The sequence below is a fragment of the Cryptomeria japonica genome, chromosome 3 (assembly GCF_030272615.1).
Source record: "Cryptomeria japonica chromosome 3, Sugi_1.0, whole genome shotgun sequence".
NCBI lineage: Eukaryota > Viridiplantae > Streptophyta > Pinopsida > Cupressales > Cupressaceae > Cryptomeria > Cryptomeria japonica.
This window is the reverse complement of record NC_081407.1, coordinates 292,517,439-292,543,084: the sequence shown is the minus strand read 5'-3', so window position 1 is coordinate 292,543,084 and position 25,646 is coordinate 292,517,439. Positions and strand designations below refer to the sequence as shown.

The window sequence follows — 25,646 nt, the reverse complement described above, 5'->3', positions numbered from 1 at the left end:
TATGAAAATGATACTTCATCATCTCTTGAATCGCTCCTATATTAATGTTCTTATCTTTTACATCCAAATTCAATGTTGGTTATCTATCTTCATCGTTGTCTTCTACATGATGAACAAGTCGTATTAGATTGCATACAGCCTCAGGGCCTTTTCCCGGGTTTCGTACCCGCTCTGATACCATGTTAAGTTATAGAGATCAGATTTTAATTTCAATCTGCCTTAAAGATGAACTGATAGACACAGATTTATCATGGCACAAGAGGAGAAATCCAAATCTATTTGATTAAAGTGAAGACTGACAGAGAGATGATTCGATTTAATCTGAATGAGAATGGTGAAAGCAATGACAGTAAATCCGAACTGCTAATGATACTGGACAATTCAAATATCTATATATGTGGGACTATAGAGTTATAATTCTATTTTCCTGCCCTTCTTAAACTTGCTTCTTAACCTTATATAGAGAGAGAGGGAGATCAAACTAATATAAAAGCATCACATCCAAACCAATCAACACGACCCTCTTAATCATCACGTCTCCCAACCATCATGTCTCTCTATCAAATCAGTTAGACATAACACATCTAAAGTAAGAAGATAATACGGTTTGATCATTGAATTGAACCAAGTATTAACACGTCATCAGTTAACATGAATTAATAAGTAATTAATTCACACTATTACATAGAATCAATTAACATATGAATCGATTCATATGTAATATGCATTATATAGAATCGATTAATATATTAATCGATGTATGTTGATTATCTCAAATAATCGAATCATATGCTAGTTGATTCAAATACAATGTATATCCATTATTATTTTATTATATGACTCAGTCAGATCAGATTACTGACTGACGCTAATCTTCAACATGCAGAAAGTTGAAAACTGTGCCAAATTTTGTTCATGTTCTTTACACCATGGCTAACATTCAGAAATGGAGTAGAGCAAAGCTAATATTACTAAGTCTTAACAATGTAATAGTGGTCTACAAAGTCTACTGTTAATACTGGTCTACAAAGTCTTAGCAGTGTAATATTGGTCTACTAAGTCTAACAGTGTAATACTAGTCAATGGTACAATTTCCCCTCGAGAAAGACATCAAGATTTGTTCTCTGGTGCAAAATGGCATACAAAAATACAACTTTGTATTAATTTCAACTTATTTTATTCATATTGTTTACAAAATGATATATTGCAACATTTCTACAGTTTTTTAATTAACTTTTCAAATATTATTTTAATAGTCAACCTATCCACAAAATAAAATAAGTCCTGTAAACCCAGAGAGACACTGGTTTTAGAACAAAAGTCAAAGTTGGCAATAATGTGAACCGGGTTGATTGGAAAATAAATCAGATCACCAAAAATAACTTTATTAAAAGGCCCTTAAGGCATGGCAAAATAGCAAATACAAGATTGAGAGGGCCCATCAGACATGACATCCAAACTGCTGGTAGAGAGGAGGCTGCTAACAAATCAACATGGGGCCTTCTACCCCATAGCCTGCTTCAAGATTGGGAAAGAATTTGATACATGTAATGCCTCATAGATTATCACTTCTCACAGTTGTCGTCTGTATGGAGTTATTCAGTACATACACCCAAAACACACAATGAATAGTATCTGAAACTACACTATTCTAGAAAAGAGATATGATAAGAAAAAGGGTTAACTTCATTGTCTTCTTTAAATCGTATAACCAAAACTGATATACTCATATGCTTTATTTGCTCCTTCAAATTCATCTATTTACCACATGCTTTTATTTGCTCTCCAAGCAGCTATAATTTGGAAAACAAAAAAATGCTGCATAAGCTGATATATGACTTGAAAGGATTAAATAAGACACTTTGGAATAGCTTTATACAAAGCGCGCTGCTGTATATATTTCAGTTGTGTTATAGAACAATACAATCCAGAAGAATGTAATGCGAGGTTTGGAACAAGCACATGGAAACCCAATAAGGATTTCAATCACAACTTGGAACATGCGGCATCAGTGAACCAGTCTCTTTAAACTGGAACCAAAACTGGCATTGATTTCCCTGCTAATGAAACCCCATTTATGAGCCACAGTTGACAACTAATAGGAAGTACAAATTAGTTGCACAATTTAAATGCCAGGGATATACTTTAGTAGCATTGTGAAGTCAACCAACCTTTCTATCTAATTGATGGATTATTAGCTACGTTGTTGGTAAAGGTCATATACTACACCAGAAATGCTAAACCACTTCCATGATTAGTTTGGTAAATCATAACCCCTCCATGTTACAAGAAACAAATTACATTCTTTATAATACAGGGCTTGCTGACATGTATATTATAAATCTCAAGTTTCCATGATTTGATTCCCTGGGAGGATAAAGAAATGTAAATGAATAACCATGACCTATATATGATGTAAATTAAACCTTTCAATAAATTGCATATCTGTTATTTGGGATTTTATTCCAGCAAATCGTTGATATTCATCGAACACTGATGCCAAGCACCAATTCTGTACTTTGCGTAAGCATGCTACCAAACAACTTGTAGGACGCTGCGTGAATTCAATTTGTCAGCATGTTCTGGGTGTGAAAATAAGATTGTGAAATAACAACTCAAGGTGCACTAATATCTTGTTTTTACAACATTGCCAATCATCCAAACAACTTTTTAGTTTTTTAAAGAAAGCTAAAAACATTATTACCCAAGTTAATCATACACACCTTCCCTCTTTTGCAATGAATTAGCACGGGATGATTTCTTAAATCTGAATCAAAATAAAGCAGAGGGCTAAATTCAATAACAAGAAAAGTAGAAAAGTTTTAGAACCATTCAAAAATATAATAGCAAATTACTCCGGCAATATTAATTGTACCAAGTAAAATCTTCAATGCTTCACATATGGCATCCTCAGAAATACCCATTGAAGAGCCCTGTCAATCATAAAATTAGGTTGAAGATGGTGAAAATTTGATTATTATCTAATTATAGTGAAGAAAATTGTTTAAAAACACAGGTGAAAAAGTAATGATACAATTAGACGATGACCAAGAACTAGAAACGAAATGTCAAGAAAGGCATCAATGCCCACATTGATGATACAATCTCTCTAGAATTTGTAACCAAAAAATTAACAGAGACACTTAGCAAAATATGCATCAATAGTCTTGCTATTAGATCAGGGAAAACGAGGTTCATGTTATACCTCTTTAACTCAGATTCAACTATTATAAAAGGTTTTATACAAGACGCACGACTGCAGCCAACCTACAAAATCTTAATAGAAAAAAAGAATCCTTAAACATGGTGCCTTTATAGATAATATGAATGTCATGCCCAGAGGTATGATGTTTTGAAGGGGGAAATAGAAAATCTATGCATTCCAGATTTGAAAAGGACACTGGAGAATGGAAGAATAAACCAGAATAAAGGTCCACGTTTTCTGTTGTTTTGTAACCTTGAAGGATGGAAGGTCGCAAACCAAAGTCAACTGAAGTAAGTTAGACCTGGTTAGCAAAGTGACCCCAGCTGGACTATTTTAGTGTAGCATGTTTGAAAGGTTAATTTGCTTCGTATGATAAACACGGCTAGGTTAAAGGCATAGTAATAGAACCATGTGACATGAATAGTATAATATTTGGGTCACAATAAGCATATTCTCCAGAGCCTCCTATCCTAGAGAAAAGGTATTTCTCTTGGACAGGAGGCATCTTTGAAAGCCTTCAATTCTTTACCATTTCACATTGTGACACCTTTTCTTGGCTAACTGGTATGTATGGATAATAGTAGTTTCCCAAAAGGATCATTATCATTAGTATTAGGGATGAAAAATTGTATGTTGTGCAGTAAACAAATTGAGATTTCACAACTTAGTGAAATTTTGCAGTGTAATGTCCCCTCTTTGCGCCTAGTCAGCATGGGAGTACCATTAGCCTGTTCCGAGTTCCTGTAGCCTAATGGTTTTGGTTCAGGGACATTGTGTCCTGGTTGAGATCGTGCAGGAGTTTCTTGGGCTTTCCGGCAGAGTTTTTCTATTTGTGGCAGGGAGTTATTTTTAGTACTTACTATTTATAGTAAGTCAGTGGGCCACCAATTTCTTCAGTTAGTAAGGGGTTCCTATCTTTAACTTTGGTGAGTTCAAAGGCTTCAAAGAAATATTTGTTTTATTGGCCATTTCAATGTTTTTAATGTTGCCTTTAAGCCTTTGGAAGAGTCCCCCCGTTCCTTTTTAAAAGAGGGACCATTATACCCATGGCCTAGTTGAATAAACTTGTTTTAAAAAGGGGGACCATTATACCCATGGCCTAGTTGAATGACATTGTTTTTAAAAGGGGGAAGAGGACCATTATACGCATGGCCTAGTGGAATAACATTGTTTTTAAAAGGGGACCATTATATTTCCTTAAGACTAAAATAATGCCTTGGGAAGTTCATGCCCAAGGGAGAAAAGGAAATATTTTCAATGCAAAATATTTTAAAAAGGCAAAAAAGTAGGAAAACCCTAAAGTTGCCCTAATCCACTATCTCATTCTTTAAAAGGGAGATTAAGCCTTCATTTGTGCATCTTTTATTTTGGGGTCATAACACAGTGCTGCTGAAGCATTTCCAGAAAAAGACAGATCTGCTGGTTTGAGGACGAAAGCCCTCAGCTGCGACACTGGTTTTGGTGGTGAAAGACCCACCCTAGCTGGTTGTAGTTCGAAGTTCAAAGTTTGGTGATCTTTTGGCTTGCGGAGGTGTTCGATTTTGGTGTGAAGATGAAGAATTTCAGTGTGTTTTGAAGAGGGTTTGCAAGTCTTGGTGTGGTTTGAGTAATTTTGGGTGAATAGTTTGATTTGCAGAGTGCTGGTGTAGCAGAAAATCTGGTAATGTTTGGGTGTGGCTGTAGCTGTTCTGTTATCTTTGATGCATTCTTGATTGTTGGGCACGTTCTGGATAGAATATCTTGCGTAGCAGGTCATCCCAGGTATGTAATATTAATTTATACTTTTGGGTTTAGTATTGCTGTCAACAAACAGTGAGTGCTGGAGCAGATTAGGAGCAGCTAGAAATCTATTTATCAATTCAAGAAGTTGCCTTAGTCCATGCATGCTTTGCTGTGGTGCTGGGCACATCTCAGAGCTATCTTTCCTAGTGAATCATGTTGGTAACAGGTCTGCAATTTGAATGTTTAATCTGATTTTCAGAATACTGTTAAATTGAAGTCTGATATTTAATCTTTGGCAATGTCCTAGGAAGCTTAATTGAGGTTTAGTTAAAATTTACTCTTGCTATTTTATGTCTTTATGCACATATATTTGTTATATATTGATTATTATCATGAAAACAAACTGAAGCACAAACAGCAAGTACTCTTCAAAGGATTAATATTGCATCATATAGCCTTCAAAAAAAAAAAAAAAATCAAGGGTGAACATTGCATGCAGTTTCCTGAACCAAAGTATCACCAAATTCTGTTTATATTCAAGTACAGCATTGAATTTCTAAGATCGTAATTTCTGGCAGCATGATTCGTGATTTTTTCTCTGGCCCAAATTTTCATGAAATTGTATTATGGTAAAAATAGGTCACAAGATCATTACATATTTGAACATGAGATGTGTATATTTCCTTAAAAAGGATCTCTTATTAGATGGCAATAATGTATAATTCCCCTAAAGTTACTAAGGTTCATTGGTTTTAAGAACATCATCACATAGAATGAGAGCATCAATGAATTCAGATACAGAATCTTGATGACACCACTGGTTAAATTGGTTGTTTCCAATGTTCACAACTTATAAAATTATAAGACTAAACAATATCTAGAAAATATTGGCTCTATAGCTCCCAAATGCGTGCACTACTCCTCAACAAATGAATAATCTTCAAAACACGCCACTTACTGTGCAAAGATAATTGAGATGTAAATGAAAGAGCAGTTAGAATTATGCTAGTTGATTCTAAACAGTGCAGTTTCAGAATCACTTTACTTCTAAAATTGATACTGCTTCCATTTTTTAGGTAATATGTGTAAGAGTTGCACAAGTATTCAAGCTCCCAGGATCACCTGCAAAACCAAAGATAACTATCCACAAGAGTAATAAAGCTAAAAAGCTAAACACTAAAAAACAAACTATGTGTTCTTATAAAAGAAGCAATAGCTGCACTTAAAAGACTAAATGAACTAAAAAGCTAAACAAGTCGACAACTAAGATGACGAACTATAAAGCTAAATGACTAACTAAATGACCATTAATAGAACCACTAAAAAGGTAACTGACTAAAAGAATTAACTATTCTAATACAAATGGATACATCTCTTCCACTTAATGGTCATTGTATCAACCAAGTACCCGACAAAAGACACTGCGGGTCTTTTGATCACAAACGCAAGAACACTCTGCTACTACGAAGACCCTCCCAAGATCTGCAAAGTGTTAATGACCAAGACTAGCTGATGTCGTTCGACTAATGTAACCCTCACACGCGAATTATAGAACTGTCACACGCAAATTACAAAAGCCTGAAACCACGATTTTGAGGAAAAATCGGCAAACCCTCCAAAGAGCAACAAACACGATTTCAACAAAAACCACAAAAACTTTTACAGAAGAGTATTGAGCACTGTTTGCTCCAGCAACTCCAAAACAGATTGCAAGATACCACGGTTGCAGATGTTCGACCTAGCCACTCCAGGTGCAACCCAAAACTAACTGCAACAAAGTACAATTTTTGTGGAAAAAAACGCCAAACCTTGAAAATTGGATTTACAAATCATTGTTTTTGTGACAAAAACAATAAAACCCAAATAACCAAAATCCCATGCTAACATCATGAATTACAGATGATAATTTTTAAGGAAAAATTATAAACCCTACGAACAATTTTTGAGGAAAAAAATCGTAAAAAACCTAAAAATGCCGCATGGCAAAACCATGATTTTTTAGGAAAAGATCAAGCAAAACCCTCCAGTGATTTTTTGTGAAAAAAAACCAAAAAAACCCAAAAAGATAGTTGTTGTGGAAAAAAATTAACAAAACCCGGAAATAATTGTTTTTATTTTATTTTTTTTAGGGAAAAAACATAAAAAACCCAAAAATAATTTTTCAAGGAAAAAATTAGAAAACCCATTATTCCAAAAAACCTAGCTGGCAAGATAAGCAGAAACCAACAAAGCACGGTATAAAACCAGACATTGTGCGGAAATATTTTCACCGGACTTGTCCCTTGGCACAAAAAAATACAAATAGGGTGTCGAAAAACCTCTCGCAGTAAACAGAAACCATGATCGTGCCACTACGAAAACCCAGAAAATCAATGATAATCGCGTTCAAAAACCTTCACGCACGTAGAAAATAACAGCCCACGATCTGCCAAATCGCCCACGAACTAAAAAGAGCAATTAGATTTTTTTTTCATAAAAAACCTTAAAAAAAATTACTGGAAATTATTTCCAAGTAGCGCCTCCACAATTTTTATTAAAAAATTCGCCAAACTCTAAAAAATCACCAAAAGCCCTTGCAGACATAGGGTAAATAAGACAGAAATCCTCGAAATTCTTCCAGCAAAATCCTTCCACGCAACAAGCAAAAACGAAAAAACTGCCCATGAAAATTTTCAGAAGATAACCCTATTCGATTTTCCTGAAAAAAAATTTCAAAAAAATACTACAATTTTTTCATAATAAAAAAATTATTGGAAAAATTCTGGAAAAAAATACAAGTAGGAGGAACTCTAAAAAATCCCATCAACCCTTTTTGATACCATGAAAAATAATTGAATGATCTTGAATAATCAGATAAATTAATTATGAATATACAACCATATATAAAGGAATTATTACAAGGTGGTGTTCTAAAAAGAATGAACCGTTAATCTAATGCTTCAACATGAAGCTAAAACGCTTAAAATGCTAAATAAAGCTAAAAAGCTAAACACTGAAAAGAAAACTATGCATTCTTATAAAAGAATGCAATAGTTGCACTTAAACGACTAAACAAACTAAAAAGATAAATAAGTAAACAACTAAATGACAAAAAAAAAGTTAAATGACTACCCAAATGACCATTAATAGAAAAACTAAAAAAGTAACTAACCAAAAGAATTATTTATTCTAATAAGTAGTGCAAGAGGATAATTTGCCTGATAATGGATGCAATAATGGTACAATGATCAATAATAGATCAATGATAATACTTAATGTACATATGAGACCTTGCTTATATAAGCGAAGTCGAGAGATGGGACAAGACAAAGCATGATTATGACAAGTGACTAAATCCTATCCAATGAGACAAGTAAAGATAAAATAATTCATGACTTAATCCTATGTCAAGGGGGGACTTAATCCTAAAGCCCTAAACAAAATTAACACATGAACATGTGGGAAGAGAACCTAACATGTGGATTAGTTTGGTAAAACACCCTATTTACAACAGCACACCCCTTAAATGCAACTAGGAAGAAGTAAACAAATGCAAGAATGCAAAGATGCATAAATGATGCAAGGATGGGTCTTGGCTACTAGACCATGTTAGGCCCATTTACAAAAGATTTTTCAAAAATGGAGTGAAAGAGAATACCCTATAGGAAAAAACTCCTCTCCAGAGAAGAGAATGCAAGAAAATAAAAATGAACAAGTGATAAAAGGAGGACTCAACATGACCCTCCAAGGACCAGATCCATCACAAATAGATACATCCCCTAGAGGAATGAAAGAGTGAAACAAGAGAACCCCCCCCATAATGAAGTAGCTCTTATGCCAATGGTGAAAGGTTTGAAGACAAAAGACAATCCATTGCTTACAAAGAACATGCCTCCCTTGGGAAGAAACAAGTCCAATGGTGAATGTAAAAGTCACTCCAATTCCAAGAAGAAAGATGAGGGAAGAAGTCTCATGATGTGTCATTGAAAATGGCATAAGTGTCTCCATGCTAGAGTATGCCAAAAGAAAAATCAAATGCTACTCCAATCAAAGAAAATGACAAATTAGGACTATGTGAAAACTCGTGAAGAACAATCTCCAAAGATAATGATGATGTGATAATAGTTGTGTCCTCAAATCTGCAATATGAGACCAAGGTGTTGAGCTTAATTGGTTTATACATCAAGTTCTCAATGTGTAGACCCATTCAAATCCCAAGTGGACATCTACTATGAAATTCTAAGTTGTGACTCTTGGTCTTCCACAGTTGGTTGCTAATGTGGAGTTGGTTCATAAATAAGTGGATTTTCTATGTTGTGACTCTTTGTCTTCAATAGGTGGTTTCTAGTGTGGTTGCTCGAAAGGAGCTAATATTAGTCTCATGGTTGTGCTCACAAGAGCTTGTATTGACCCCATGTTGATGCTTGTATGAGCAGAATATTTGTAAGTGATTAGCAATTAAAAAAAATCTGCAATAAGTCTCGCAAAACAAACCTATCAAGTAATCATCCCACAAAGTTGAATCTGAAAGTCTCTAATCAACCTGCCAAAGTGAAGCACTCAAAGCGATGAAACCACTAAAATTTGACAAAGCAGGTGGAAGAGATGGAATCTTAAGACAAATCTCGAGAACTACAAGGTTCAAGTGACCAAACTTCTGAAAAATATGATTCATATTAGATGCATGAGTGTGAATACCAATCAAGGGAGCTGCATCATCATTAGAAGCAAAATATGAAAAGGAATACAAGAGAGATGAATGATCAACCTTTCCAACAGCAATGATATCTCTATTCTCCAAGTCTCTGATAATTATAGAATTAGGTGTGAACTCAACTATTTCCTCTCTCCACTGTGCAATCTAATAGATTGAAAGGAAATTGATTGACAAGGATGGAACACAAAGTGTATCATTAAATGTGCCTTCTCAAATGTCAATAAATCCTTTCCCACAAACACACATGTTGTTACCCATCAAAATGTGTGTTAAAATTCAAAGTTCAAATGAAGAGAACATACCCTTTAATGAAACCACATGATGTGAAGCTTCAAATCAATAAGCCATCTCCCTATCTCAATACTTGTAGAAGCAATAAGTGCTTTACCTTTCATCTTATTTGTCTCATTAGCTAATCATGCCATCCCTAACTGTGGAGAAGAAGAGAGTGAATCAGTAGACATTGTTGAACTTGAAGGCAATGAAATATTATTCTCTTGAAGAAAATGCTTCAACTTTTTAAACTATTTTTTGTAACAATTATGTTCATCGTGCCCTTGTTTTTGGCAATATGCCCATGTGGGTCTCTTCTTCTTTAGGTTTGTCCTCTTTAGAAGAGGTGGGAGGCTCATTTGATTTTGTCTTAGTTTTGGGTTTCTTCTTTCATTTGTATTTGCATGTTTTTGCTAACAATGCCTGACCCTTACGAAATGCATCTAACTGGATAAGCTTAGCTTGCTCTGTAATTAAATGATCATGAAATGTTCCAAAAGAAGGCATGTTAAATGCTTCACCTAAGGCATCCATGGTGGAATACAAGGCAGAAAAAAAGATTGTAAATGGTCCTTTTAACTTAGACAAAATCAAGAATATACAATTCCTTAGCAGATTTATCTTTTCTACAACCAACCAATTGAGACCTCAATGAACTTAACCAAATAATCCTCAGTGGAAGGAAATTTACCAAGAGAAAGAGATATCAATTCTGAATCTATTAGCAAAGCACAAAATTCACTAACTATACCAAACAAATAATTGTACTTATCCCATACCTGCTTTAGTGTAGTGCACTCCAAAATATGGAACAAGAAGTTGTCAAAACATGCAGTGCAATCAAGCCCAGAGTCTCATCACATCTACTCCTGTGAGAAAATCTCTCATAATCCCCACAAAATTCAAGTTGATGTTCATCTAAAGTAGACCATAAACTCTTCGAGGGGAGGAACTGATGCATTTTGATTTTCCACATGATAATTATGAGAAGTGAGATGCTCAAATGAATCTAAATCTGTCAAGAGAGCAACAAGCACCAAGAGAGCAAAATAGACAATATACTACAATAATCTGATATGAAACCTCTCAGATCTGAATCAATACTGAAAATGAAGCCCCTCCAAGAAACAGAACTCCTCCAGGTGTCAGTTTGTCCATGCAATCAAGTAGAGTGCGAAAAAATCACAAACTAAATAAAATATACTTGGAGCTGAATTTGGGACAAAATGCATATATGGATTTGAAGAGCTCCTCAATAGCTTTCCACTGCCACTAGAATCACAAAAATTGGATAAACATGCAAAAAGTTATAAGCGCGAAGGTCAAAAAAGAGATTTGGACTTCAATCAGCAATAAAATGTACAAACAAAATCTGATAATGAGACCTACACCACTAAAACGTACACAAAACTAACTTCCCAATGACTAAAAAAAGTTGAAAATCTAATACCTAGGCTGAAAGTTATGGCTCCCAAAAAAAATAGCTAGTTTAGGCAAGCAAAAGTGGCCTAAAGGGCTTGCACAAGTGGCATCACCGATCTGGGTGGCCACTAGACAGCAGATCTCGAGTTGGGCCGCTCAAGTGGCATGGATGTTGCAAGCTAACGGACTTTGATGGCAAGGCACTTGAGCAGCCAATCTGACCATAAGACCAGGGAGGAGGCAGAGATATAGCAAAAATTTAGCGAGGCCATAACAGATCTTATGTGCTACTCCCTGGTGCTAAGCCTCACAAGTGAAATCATCTGCTGCTCACAATCGAGGGCTCACAAAAAAACCTTGTGAAATTTAGAAAATAATTTTTAATTAAAAAAGATGACAAGACAAATGATATAGAACAATAAGCCAAATCCAAAAAGAATCTGTATACAAACTATGTTCCACAAGGACACGTCCCTGGCCTTGGTACCCCCGCTCCCATACCAGGGATGAAACGGGGACACCGGGATGTTTTTTGGCCATACCCTGACCGTTTCCTGTGCTGGGAGGGGACATTTCTGGTTAGCACTCACTCAAAAGGTTGAAGAGAAGGAATAAAGCAACAACTAAGGATTAGAGATAAAGAAATTGAAGTCAGTCTATGCAATGGATAGGGAAAGAAACTGGCCAAGAAAAAGGTAGGAAAAAGAACCAAATATGAAATTCAGATAAATTACAAAAAGAAAAAGCTTGCAAGTAATGAAATAGGTGGGTCGCAAACCCTAGGCAAATTTGTAGTCTTAATACAAATAAAAAACTTAGGGGAACTTATTAATCTAGGCTTCGTGTAGAAACTAGAACTAGCTTGAAAACTTTGAAGTCCAATGAAACTTGCTAGTGCGATGGAACTTGCCTGCTCAAGATAACATAGATGATGTAGCATTTGATAGCATTTCTGGTTTAGAGAAGGTTGAAAATGTAAACAACGAGTCTCAAAAAACAAGAAATTATTGTCTGCAAACTTTCATGCTCTAGATTTTTTCAATAGGCAATAGATGTAGATATTTTCTAAAGTTTTATAAATCATCCACGATATAAAAAAATGTCTTTAATCACAATTGTAATTGATCATCAAAAGCAAGCATGACAATGGCAATTAAAACTGGTCAGAAGACATTATTAGTACAATGTTTGTCGATTCTTATTGCTTTAGTCATTGCTTTATTTCATAGTTATGGATGTTTAATATTTATGTCTATTATGGATGTTTATGACATGTTTATTGACAATGACGAATGAAAGCATTTGAATTTTGGTAAAAAGTTTGTCAATTCTCATGTGAAATCTCAATTCAAGTCTAATGCTATGTATTAATGTCTATGATGAATGCTTTATCATTGTTATGATATGCATATTAGGAATTTCTCTATATTTTTAAAAATCCCGCCTATTTTTTTAACAGTCATCCCCGTCATCCCCTCAAAAATGGCCCAAAAGAACCCCTGTGCCAGAAACACGTCCCAGCATCCCATGTCATCCCCGTCCCCAAAACTTCATGGAACATAGTATACAAAGGAACATTCGCCCTATTCCATGTACTCTTGTCTACAACCATACAACAGAAGATGTACAATATAGCTGTATTGATTTCATATGAATACAAAATTTTCTTGACCCAAAATTAGAAACCCCCAAAATGGCTGAAAATTTTCCATCGCCCAAATATCAAGTATTATATATAAAAATAAGTGTTTCTGGGCCTTTTGGAGTCATTGTAAGGTCCATTTGCCCCAAAATATGCCCAACAAAAAGCTCCTACATGAATCACCCTTAGTGATAAGGCATTTGCAAATTGAAGCTCTGATACCATGTAAGATCACACAAGGACTCAAGCTTCCAGAATCGCCTACAAAACCAAAGATAACCTTCCACAAGAAAGTAAAGCAAAAGGATAATTTGCTTGATAATGGATGCAATAATGGTACAATGATGAATAATAGATCAATGATACTAGTTGCTTTACATATGAAACCTTGTTTTTATAGGAAAAGTTCAAAAATAGAACAAAACAAAATTGTGACAATATCTTAAACCTATGTCATGAAACAAATATTTTTAAGATCACGTGTACTAGATGCTTCTAGAAAGATTCCTAAAGCCCTAAGTAAACTCAACATGTGAATATTTGTGAATAGAACCTTATAGGTGAACTAGTTACATAAAAAACCTTGTTCACACCAACAATGTGGCCATTGATCTTTGTGTTGTACTCGATATTGATATTTTTTATTGTGCTGACATTGATTGTTTTGTAACTAGGTGGCATATTAGTTATGTTCAAACAGTGAATTTATGAATAAATTCGAATGGAAGATACCAACTCCGATTTATTTGTCTGCTAGCACCTGAAATTATGTTTCGGCCAACTCTTTTGACAAAGTCAATTTCAAATGGTACTGTCCAAAGACAAAGTCCTGGAAGTAAACTGCATATATCAGCCACAGATATTACCATATGCATTTCATATGTTTGATTTCTTCAATCAAAAGCCTGTTTTTAAGATAAAATTGAAAGCATAAAAATGAAACATACAATGAAAAAGCATAACGATAATAGTTAAGCAATCATGCAGTTTAGAATGACAAAGATTTACCAAGTACAACTTAGATAAACTGGATTGCTAATATATCATTTTCTACTTAGTTTGTAGCATGAGTATTTTGCATCCAAAATTTGTAAACAATAAAACCCTTCTACAGAAAATATTAAAATAATCCCTGTCATTGTAACAAATATACAAGAGAGTACAAAGTTCCAAGCATATGAAGAATAACGATATTTGGAAGTATCTGACCTGAAATCTTTCTTTTCCAAAATGGTAAATTTGAATGTTTTCAGCTCTTAGAAACTCCAAGTTAACTTCAGGATAAGCCCCTTGAGAAAGATAACTAGCAAAAATTCAATAACAAGAGACTTGTTAGCAACTTAGCATATAATTCACATTTAATCAACTTTCTATTTCCTCGGCATTATCAATATCTTCAAATTAAATGAACCCAAGATCACTCAAATGAATATTGGGTGTAAAAAAATGTTTAAAAGAAATATAAACCCTCAAAAACCCAGTGGAGGAATGTGAGCTTCTTAAAAAAAGTGCAGCAAAGAAATCATGGAAGAACACAAACATGCAAATGCATTTATTGGTAGAGATAACATATTTGAGACAAAAATGGTAGAACTTTTTAAGAACTTATAGATAAACACGTCTGTAATATAATTATAAATACACAAAAGTAAAATTCATACTTTTAAGAATAGAAGATAATTTAAAGCCCTTCAAATATAGCTTCAAAGGTGAGTATGACAGAATAGCAAATTTGCCTTATGTTTCAATGGTATGGGAAAAACTGTTGTGTTCAATTGCTGTTTGTTTAAAGTTTAATTAAATTCTACTCAATGTGCCTCACGTTCCATACCAAGCTTATCCAATATCACTCCTGAATGTGCATGGGCTGTATCCAAACATGATGTGTATCTGAGAAATATTTGCTTGATATATCTGTATGTTGGATGGGTGAAACACCTCATAACACAGACCTATAATTGACTCAATGTAAGTCTCACTTAATTGAATTGGAATAGAACCCATGTATGTAACCTTAAGTTATCCCTTTGCTTTGATTACCATATTTGCCTTGTCCACTCATAACATCAGTTCCAAACCAAAAGCATTCTTCCATAAAAATAACCATATGAAATAACCTCAAGTAATATAGCAACAATCACACAAGCAAGGTCAATAAAAATTTGAAGTCAGTCTCAAGAATACTTACATAATAGAGCGGAGCTTCAAGGTCTTCAAAAATGAGAAGTTTGAACTGTTTGGGAATCCTGATCTATAAACCCCCTTATCAACCATCGAAAAGTTTAATGGTGGAATCAAGCTAGCACTGCCTCCTAGCCGTGGTAGTGCTAACCCTGTCTCTCTCATTTCCCGAGTAACAATGCCAGAAGCAGGTCCATCACATCGTTTCAACTGCAAATTCAAACATATCATAAGATGGGGACTCATCACACAGTACAGAGCATAAACAATTTTCCCCATTACCCTTACCCCACCTATCTCCATGTAGACATATCATTGAAGTTTCGCTCCAGATAAGAGGCATCATTACACCGCTAAATGATCCCCCAAACCTCATTTACCACAAAAATGAAGCACAAAAACTAAAAATGGATGCAGCTGAGAAGAATTATTACATCCAAATATTGTTTCAAACCCTGGTTCAAACAAAATAAAGAGAATGAAAAAGCATAACAAGTAATGAAGCACAACCTCTAAAAAGTAATTCTCCCTTGTAGCTGACAATAAATAACAGGTATTCAAAATGGATGCAGATTGAAACTCTGCCTCAAAAAATGTGCTCACCCCCACTAAATAATGAAGCATGGATGCAGTTAAGGGGTATTTGACCTCTAAATTATGTTGCATGCACCTGCCCCAACTCTAACAGTAATGAAGTGTAATACCAAAAACAAATGCATACAGCCCACTTCCCCCAAAAAAAGTAGTACAGATACTAAAAATGGATGCAGATAATTAACATCTCACTCATAAAAAATTGCACAAACCCCATTCATTCACCAGTAAAGTCACATATGTAGAAAATGTATGCAGATGGGAAACATGTTAGCTCAAAGAAAATGTACAAAATTCAATTCCCACATTTAAGTCATTTACTAATGAGTGAAATTTCAACTTTAAAAAATGTCAAAATGTATGCAGATGAGTGGTGTTTCACAGTACCCTCTAAAAAATGCATCGAGCCCCATTCATTCAACAATGAAGGACCACTGTCCATTGGACTAAGGTCTAGTGCAAGGCAGATGCCATAATAAGGATATGATTTAACCTCAGTTGGGCATGGTCCTATATATTAAAGAGGCTTCCAAGCCCAATGGTTATCTAAGCCTGATGTGCACTCTTATGCACTGGGAGCAGGTGTGTTAGGATTTACTGGGAGCGGGACTTTTATAATTTACTCATTATAAAACAACAAAACATATTTCATGAAAATGGGCAGTAAGCATGCTTGAAATTGAACATACCCCATTTTTGTTTGCGACCAAAACCGTAGTAATCTCCATCTGAGCATCCAGAAGCTTCTTAAGTTCATCAGTTCTAGTCCTTTGTATGCTTTCCATGGTCTGTGCAAGGTTTGCCATGCGCTTCTCCATGTTATGCCCAAAGGCGGACCTGCTCAAGGATGCCAACCCTTCTCTCCTCTTATTAGGCCTCCTATCAATGTCATCATCATCCTCTGTGGCACTCAAGGAAGGTGACCCACTAGACTTGGACTCGTTGGAAGCTGCTTCACATGTACTATCCACGTCATCATCCTCCACTGCCACATCATCATCCTCCTGTTCATGTTCTTCCTCTGGTTCTGGCTCTGGCTCTGGCTCCTCCTCAATCTTCTGCCCCGAGGCCTTCTTCACAATACGATCCACATGGTTATAAAATACAAATCTGGAAGGATCACCATGCAGTTTGGCCTTGTTGTAAGATTTTTTTAACCTGTTCATGACCATATTAAATTTTAATTTTAAGAAGGAAACATGTAGGCTTGTAGCTAATCTATTAGAACTTTTTTCATACAGAATGCCAGTGAAGATTTTTTCTTGAAAAGCTATTAAGAGGACACCAATATTTAGTTTATTTCCTTGAGAAGCCAGTGGGAACACTGACATTTATTGATGTTAAGGTAAAAGATTAGAGTTAATAATTATGGCATTTACTAAGTTGATTTTCAATCCAAAGCCACAACTAAAAAAGCTGTGGCTTGACACTTGGACAAAAATTCAGTGCTTTGTGAGGTACATATGCTAATCCATTTTGACTCACAACTCAAAATCAGTGTCACTGAAATAAATAACTAATACTTTTTTCCAGCTGAATTTTGAGAAATTTTTGAGGGATGCAAAAACTTTACTTAATTTTCATGCCAAAATCATGCTTAAGAATCAAGGCCATATGATATTTAGTTGATTTCCATGCTGAAACTGCTGCTAGAAAACATTGTCATAGCTTGACACCACAACAAACAAATTAGTGCTTTGTGAGGTCATGCCGCTGACTCTTGATTAAGAATTGGATCATTGACATGGATAAGTAATAAATTTTCTGATACTATTTTGGTAGTGTGTTAAAAGAACATTTTATAAAACGGATAACTTCTTGCAAGCCTGCAATAGCTGATACTAGTAAACACAAATAGCATAGCTGATAAATCTTTCTCACTAGGTCATTTTAGGGTACAGATAAACAAGGCCACCTTTCTGGTAAATTACAAGAGACAATTTGAAGCAATGGAAGATTATTTCACGGTATAGAAAGGTTTCTGACTAGTTTTAAATAGTTGGTGAAGTCTTTCTGAAAAAGATAGTGATGATTTTGTTCACAGCCAAACAAGCACACCTCCTAGGCCTTTGTGGAAGCAAAGAGGCTTTATCACTTCACCTTAAATATATATTGCAGAAGTTCTGTATCCATTATGTTTCAATCTCATAAGCAGTCTCAATATCAAATCCAATATAACTAATCAATTTAGATATAGCTAGAATACTATTGTGGAACTAAATCCTCAACAAGGGAAATGCCATTTTCTTTAGAAAAAGCTTGTGAAACTCTAAACAACATTTACACATGCCAGATACACAGTTATTACAGAAGTTTATTTTCATAAACATCATAGACTATGGAAATTTGTAGTCATTTAACATATACATTGGGCCAATAATTACAAGGCAAAGGGCATGACAAAGTACACAAGTACCTCTACGAGATCTAAGTGCCAGAGAGGAGGCAGATGCAAACACATTATCCCAAGGACTTGCACCCCAAAATCTGCTTCCATGTTGGCAAAATGTTTAGAGGAACCTTCTAAGCTTTCCATGTCTCACAATTATTATCAACATGGGAAAAACACATCCCATAATACATTTTTCCTTTTCTATGATACTGACACATCAACCAGGGGACTTACACCCAAAAACTGTCTAGGAAATAGCAAGAGCACCTCACTGCATTAAAACATTTTACAAGCATTCTACAAGCATCATAAGAGATATATAAAAATTCAAACAATAAAATGGAGTTATAGGGTGAAATCATTGTAATGTTAAGCTAGGGGACCTGTTATTTGGCAAAACGAGTGCTGTAGGGAGTATGTAGCTCCCTAAAGCATGACATTAACGAGCTGGATGTCATAGTGAACTCAATGGCAAGGGAGCTGTCCTTAAAACTTGTAGTGGAATCAAGGACTTAAACCAAGGGCGTCCAAGGGTGGGCATTCTAGCTATGGAGTACAAAGAAGTTGATGAGTTGAACATTCAGGGAGTGGGGAGTGGGGAGTGGGATTAAAGTGGACTGGGAGCAGGGCAGCTATCTTTGGGTCTTTTTGGCAAGCCTAGAGCTTTGTCATGAGGTAGTCTGTCAAGAGCGAAGTAGCAGGAGCGCACAGGATGTAATCAGGATTCAAAGGCATCCCAGAGTTCAACAAAGCAGTTGAAGAGTTCATATACAATAGCCACTGTGATGTATTTTTTTCATGGGCAAAGTGGCTCAAAGATTGCCAGAACATGGAGAGGGATTTGTTGTCTTGTAGATCAGTGAACAAGCATTATTAACAATAACACAATCTGACTCAATGTACATTGTCAATTGTGTATGATCCTTCTCTGTTGCCATCTATTGGGCAAAGCCCAAGCTTCAATAAAGAATGTGTTCTCTCATATCATGTGTTGCCTAAAACTGATGTTAATGTTGTCTATTGGGTTTAGAACTAACATCATGTCATTGAGTATACTGTTTCTGACGTGTAGTTGTGTGCATTGTGTATGTGTAACTCTTGAAAAAACAGGTGTAGACTAGGTCTCAAAAAGGTCAAGTCCTCTCAGGCAAGCTAAGGGTCACTAGTACTGCATGGGAGATATCCCCATCATAGCTGATATAAAAGTTGAGGCTTACACCTTGGTTGGGAGTCACAGTTTAGTTGGGAGTATAGTGACAGAGAACATAAAGAACTCCTCAACCTTGATGTCGGAGATCAAGGATGTGCCAAAGGCGAACAAGTTTTTTCATTTCATCAAGGAACTCTAAACATGGGCTCAAAGTGAGCCTACATGCTAAAGAGTGGAGAATCGAGTAGCTTCCATAACAACCAAAAGCTGTTTGTTAGACTTCAAGGTGGATGGTCTAGCAAACATGTGGTCAGGAAACTCAAGACCATAGGAAGAGTGAGAAGTTGTTACAAGAGGATATAGTAATCAAAGAGGAGTGGCGTAAAGCCATCAAAGAAGAGTGGTGTAAAGTCTAGTAGCCTTTAGTGAGGGAAAGTCCTACCACCTTGTTAAAAGGTCCAACAAGAGATGGAAGGCCAAGTGAACATTTTAAGAAAAAGACCAAAGGTTTTTATTTTGGAGGATAAACCATTTCAGCCACACTAGCAGAACAACATGAGAGCTCAATTGAGAGGGACGGATCAAGTTTAAGGGCACTTGAGATAGTTGCCCTACAACTTCTTAATATGCTGTTGACGCCTAAAAGGATAAATCAATAGAATTTGAGAAAGTAGATAGATGAGTTGATACTTGTGAGGATTGCTGTAAGGAGGAAGACAATGGTGGCCATGTTGGATACACATGCAACTCACAACCATGTATAAACAAGGTGACTAAGAGATCTAAGCCTTCCAATCAGATAAGGCAAAAGTTGGCAGATTTTTTGGACTCACTAGTATTAGGGATAGCAAAGCACATCAAGGATGTTCACTTGCAAATAGGAGATTGGTAGGACCACAAGAATTTTGCAATGGTTGCAATGGATGACTTTGATTTTGAATTAATCTTGGGAATGGAATTAGTCAAGATAACAAAGGCAACTAATGGATTTATCTACATAAAATTATCTTCCCAAATTATGTTCTCAATTGTTTATTATTATTAAGCATATATAAAAAATGGTCATAAGATATGGCTTCTTGTGAACCACTACTAATAAATTATGGGTAGACAAAGGTTGACCTAAAACTACATGGTCGAATCCCAATAAAGTATCACTTAATATATAGTTGGCATAAAATGTAATTAAATGGTCAGTGTTCCACAAGCTAATGGTGCCCACAACAAAATGTTTTTGAGCAACAAGTATTCCATGGTAACAATCAAAAAAGTTCAAAGAAATATTATGGAAGTGGCAGTGATGAAAGGCAAATATCTTTCATAAATGACCTTGGCAAATGCAGAAGTGTCGTTTTCATGACAAATAGGTGAGACACATGTCTACAATTCACAAATATGACCAGTATTGTTGCAATCAAGGTATACTCAGGTGAGGACAGTCAATGATAGTTCAAAAGCATTTTAATTAATGATGGATGACATGATAAGCAAATTGTGAAGGTATGTGGAGAGAATCCTATGTGATAGGATGTTATATGAAAGATGAGTTCTAATTGGTCCATTTTTAACATGCCACAAAAGTAAATTTATCTTATCTTGGGATAATTAAGTGGACTAGTAAGGGCCTCTATACAGCTGCCTTCTTCACCCATTGACGTGTATATATATATAGAAAGAGAGAGAGAGAGAGAGAGAGAGAGAGAAAGATAATAGCAATAGCAAGTGTTGAAAACATAGCTTGTCTAAAGACTTCAATCTAAATCTAGGTAAATTAGAAAGATCCCACAGCAAGGGTGTGTAAAGACTTTGTTCATTAAAGTCCACACAGAATTTTTAGCACTCGGCAAGGTGACCATACGCACTTGCTTGGTTAGACTTCATTTCTATAATTTGTTCTTACTAAAGTTCACATTACTATTCTCAAATTATAGTCATCATTCTGCTATCCTCTGGTGTTCTTCCCACTTGTTCTTGTACATTCATTTTGGCACTAGCCACAAATATTTCCCCCATTTATAGATTTTTCACTAACACAAATATTCATAGCATGAGGAGCATTCAATGAACTCAATGAATTTGAACATAGGCTGTAATGTCCCCTTCTCCCTAGTCCGCAGACTTTCATGGAGTTTGGCCTGTTACCTGACCCTCGTAGGCCAAGGAGTTGATAAGAGGGTCGCGTTGGCGGATGCTTGTGGCTTCACATCTCATTTCTATATGATTTTCGGTGAGATAAGGTGTTTTTACACGTATGATGTCATAATTGCACTTTATAATATAATGTTATTTTAATAATATCTAAAGTGCAATAAAATAAATAATGTGTAATAAAATAATAAAGTGCAATTGAATAATATTGTTTGTTAGAGAAGAATCTTCTGGAAGGGAATAATCCATTGGAGAAAAAGAATAAATAGAGGGGGTTGGTTCATTGTTGGGCATCGGTTATTTTGACATCTTCTATTGTGTTTAGACTTGTGGAGCCAAGGGTTTCTGCAGACTTGATCATTGGGAACGATACCTCCCTTTGATTTGCATAACTGAGGTGGTGAGAGATCCTCCAAAGGGTTGCAGCTGAGAGTGAAGGATATCTCTGTCCTTCATATTTGTGTTTACTGAGTTTTCATGGCATCTTCATGGTAGACGGTTTGGAGAGTATTCAGCTTATTGCTATTTTGATACTTATGTGCATCGATTTCTTTGAGGAGGCAAGGCGATTTCCCTAGGAGTATTTTGGAGGGATTTTTTAAGTGGTTGCAGGGTATATTACAGTCTGAAGTAAATTCATATCAGTCCACCATTCTCCACGATTTTGTTCATATTTCCTTGCTTTGGCATCGAAACCTTCATGTGATTGAGGCGCTCTCTTTGGGAAGGAACAACGATGATGATTGGTGATAGAATGGAGGCTTAGGTGTTGGCAATTATTAGTTATCAACTTGCAGATCTGCAGCAGGGGCGATTTGGAAAAAATATTCATTTTGGCTAAGGGGAGGCTCAAGGTGGAAAGATATTGCTTGCTTCTTCATTCACAGACCAAGGTGCTACATACCAGGTTCTTTTGGCATCGAGATCTCATTGTATTTTTCAGTTTGTTTGAATGTATTCATGGCTGCCTTTTGTGTTCAAACATTCTGAAAATTGTTTGTCATTAGCCAAGAGTCTTGGCCCTTATTAAGACATTTGTAATAAGTCTAATGCCTTCTAATAAAGGGAGATATAGGGTTGCATTTAGTCTATATGTTGTTATATGATTGTATGCCAACTGTTTGTCAAAATATCAGTCACCTGTGTACATTTTGTTCATGTATTTGAATCAGAAACTCAAAACAATTGCACATTTATCCTAGAAGGTCATCTTGATGTTTAAATAGTGTTTTGCTATTCATAAGTCGATTATTCTTTGAAGATAATGACATCCAGCAAGTCTGAAGTCTAAAATCAATCATAACTGCATAACACGCAAGATTATACAACTGTCCAGCAAAACCGCATAACACGCAGGTTATACAGTCTGAAACTAGAACAGCAGCAAATCAGTCAATTGTTTGACAATATTCCCTTCACTTTCAGTTATTTAACAGCAGGGGATATTACATAGGCATAGCAGAATGGAGTCAATCATGGAAGCTTGGGGTGTTTTCATAAAGGTGAAACCATTGCCAAATCTACCTTTGAGCAAGAAGGAGACCTAACCTCTTTGTATTCAAGTAGGAAAATGAGTGAAATGTCCCTTCAAGCCAAACTATACACACCAAGGACATCACCAATTTGAAGTGGGGGAGAATATGAAGGAATTAAAATGCCTCATTGCATAAAAGCATTCTATAAGATTCCCAAGAGCTAGAGAATCCTTCTAATGGTGAAACAATGGAGGAGTTCGATAAAATCCTTGTAATGAAAAATTGGACAAGTTGTTACTTGGAGACATAGGTGCTATAAAAAGTGTTATAAAGAGCTCAATATTCAATAAGTGGATGTCCTAGCCTGCTCTATATGGCAAGGGAGTCGTAATTGAGGCTTGTAATCAAGAACTCCAAAACAAGACGAGCATTCTAACAGGAAACACAAGGGGATCATCGGCAAATTGATTGTTGAGGAGTGAATGTTAAAGTTTACTAGAGGCAAGGCTTGGGGCTTTTCATGAGGTAATTAAACAAAAGCATTCTACCTAGAAGAGCATGGGTTGTAACCAAGTGTTCAAAAGCATCATGAAGATCCAGATAGCAACTAGGGATATTAGGGAATGAATCCTTTGTTGTATATTGTTGTCGTGGGTAGGGTGACTTAAAACTTGTCACGTGCCTAGGAAGTGAAATGTTCTCTTGTAAACTAGTGACTCAATGAATAAGCATTATTAGCAAAGTTCAATTTGGTGCAATTTATGAGTTGTGTATATTGACCAAGGGCTTTCTCTAATTTAATTTGTGAATTGGATCCAAAGATTGAAGATTGGTAAAACTTGGTTTAAAACCTTAGTTCACAATTAATTTCAACATGAGAAAACACACACCACCAACATTCTTTTTAACATTTAATCTGGATCTAAGTTTAGGATTTTCTCTTAAAATGGTAAGTTCTCCTATTTGCCACAGCCCAATGGTACAAGTCCATCCAATTCACCCAAGAGTTGCACTTCGACTCATCAATTGGAGATAGATTTTTTTTATTTACCAAATTCCATTCTTTATATTTTTTTAATCTTCACCTTAATTGCCACAAGTGAAACATATGTCTTCCTTTGGCAAATAGCATCCATCCATCCTCATCATCGGATATGCCACATCCAACAAGTTGCATGTTGAATTTTAAGTAAAATTAAACCCTTTGCCACGTTTCTTTGGATTTGAACTTAGTTTCGCGATGTCTTCAGTTTTACCACTTGACCTCACCCCATTCTCAATTTCATCAAATTCATCTAAGACTTGCACCTAACCTCACATCTTGAAGATAAGTTTTTAAATTTACTTCTTAGCTTTTGTATTAGTCATCAGACCCGAGGGGGGCTGTTAGGCCATCCAAACCATATTCAATTAGGGTACGATACAACTACTGAGCTGGATGCTGTATTTCACAGCCAATTTCAACACTGTATCGTATCTCCTGGGAGTTAAACTGGAGCTTCCCATGTTTTTACAACTTAACTTCATTCAACGCCATTAATTATAGCTTAATTATAAATTTACGTGAAAATAAAAGGATTCACTATATTTCGAGAAATCTACCTCTTCCTAAATCTTGCATTCAAATCATTCTACGTGTCTTTTCAAAAATACGCAAAATAGAATCGAATATCAAACCAAAAAAATAAAAAATTGAATTAATTCCCTGACCTGTTCCATTTATATTTGCACTGAACCCCGCTGTAGTTTGCGCTACAGGCATCGTTCACGGCAGCTGCAATTCGGCCCCAGTGAGTCTTCCCCAAGAGGCGCCCTCTGTGCGAATCGTAACATAGATCTTCGAATTTCAGCAGGAGCACATCGATGGCGCTGTTAGGCCAGAGCTCCTCCCTGTAAACCCTAGAAGTAGACGACTCCATCTCTTTTCTCTTGTTGCATGGCAGCGCAACCGTTACCGTCAGTGAAGCGGGAGGAGCGGGAGCAGCAACAGCTCTATCGATCGAGTCATGACAAGGCTGGGATTTTTCCATCATTTTCTGCAACACGGATCGCATTCGATCGATTGAGTCCTGCTTACTAGAATTGAGCGCCGCTTCTTCTTCCTCCTCCTCTTCTTCTTCTGAGGGTTTGAAGCGCGCGGGGTTGCAGTGTTGGTAGTTAGAGGTCATGGGTTCGAGCCTCTCTTGGCCCCCTTCACGCATGGCTTTGTTGTGGGGTGGTTGTTGTTGTTCATTGTTGTTGTGAGGTGGCGTTGAAGTGGAAAGGCCCTCATGCACATCTAATAACTGCGCTGCTTGAGCAGCTTCGCCCATTTCTCGGACCAAACTCCCTCCCATAAAATCTACTCAACTTTTCCAATTAAAGTAATCTCCTCCACAACACGACGTCATTTTTCCTCTTTTATATTATTATTATTTTATTTGATGACTGAGCAGTAGGTGATTTGTGGAGTAGATTTTATAGACTGTAAAATTATTGGAATGCTTTTTTTAATGAAAAATGTTAATATTTAAATAGTGTTTTTTTCTTAAATCTATCTAAAGATATATTGGAGAAATCTTTTTGAGGTGCATGTTCCACTTGAACATATGATATATTGATAAAAATGGGTGTTTCAAAAAAGATAGCTTTCATTATTTTGGATAAATTTTTAAATATATAGATATATTAATTTTATTTACTTTTAAATTATTTAATTTTTTTATTTATATAAAAAAAAAAAATCAATTTATATATTTGAAAAGTT

General features: G+C 35.8%; 1 protein-coding gene across 3 annotated transcripts; it reads right to left on the bottom strand.

Annotated features, from left to right (window-relative positions):
* Positions 1–1,868: 1,868 nt before the first annotated feature.
* Positions 1,869–25,250, bottom strand: LOC131062705 (uncharacterized). 3 transcript variants are annotated; one of them, XM_057996409.2, is made up of 7 exons: positions 24,611–25,250; positions 16,425–16,893; positions 15,149–15,351; positions 14,170–14,263; positions 2,876–2,933; positions 2,724–2,767; positions 1,869–2,554 (listed from the first exon to the last, which is right to left on the bottom strand). In XM_057996409.2, the coding sequence occupies exons 1-7, from the start codon at positions 25,234–25,236 to the stop codon at positions 2,405–2,407; spliced, it is 1,644 nt and encodes a 547-aa protein (XP_057852392.1). In that variant the 5' UTR covers positions 25,237–25,250; the 3' UTR covers positions 1,869–2,404. The 3 variants fall into 3 exon arrangements, 2 of the variants coding, with proteins under 2 accessions (XP_057852392.1, XP_057852394.1); XR_009110931.2 differs by lacking the exon at positions 1,869–2,554 and adding an exon at positions 5,973–6,049; XM_057996411.2 differs by lacking the exons at positions 1,869–2,554; positions 2,724–2,767; positions 2,876–2,933 and adding an exon at positions 10,744–10,765.
* Positions 25,251–25,646: the final 396 nt, after the last annotated feature.

Excerpts from the sequence above, each read along its gene's own strand:
- LOC131062705 (XM_057996409.2), bottom strand. The coding sequence starts at position 25,236 with ATGGGAGGGAGTTTGGTCCGAGAAATGGGCGAAGCTGCTCAAGCAGCG. Across the intron at positions 14,264-15,148 it reads TTGAAGCTCCGCTCTATTAT|TTATCTTTCTCAAGGGGCTT; the intron begins GTAAGTATTCTT and ends AATTTTTGCTAG. Across the intron at positions 2,768-2,875 it reads AGCATTGAAGATTTTACTTG|ATTTAAGAAATCATCCCGTG; the intron begins GTACAATTAATA and ends ATTTTGATTCAG.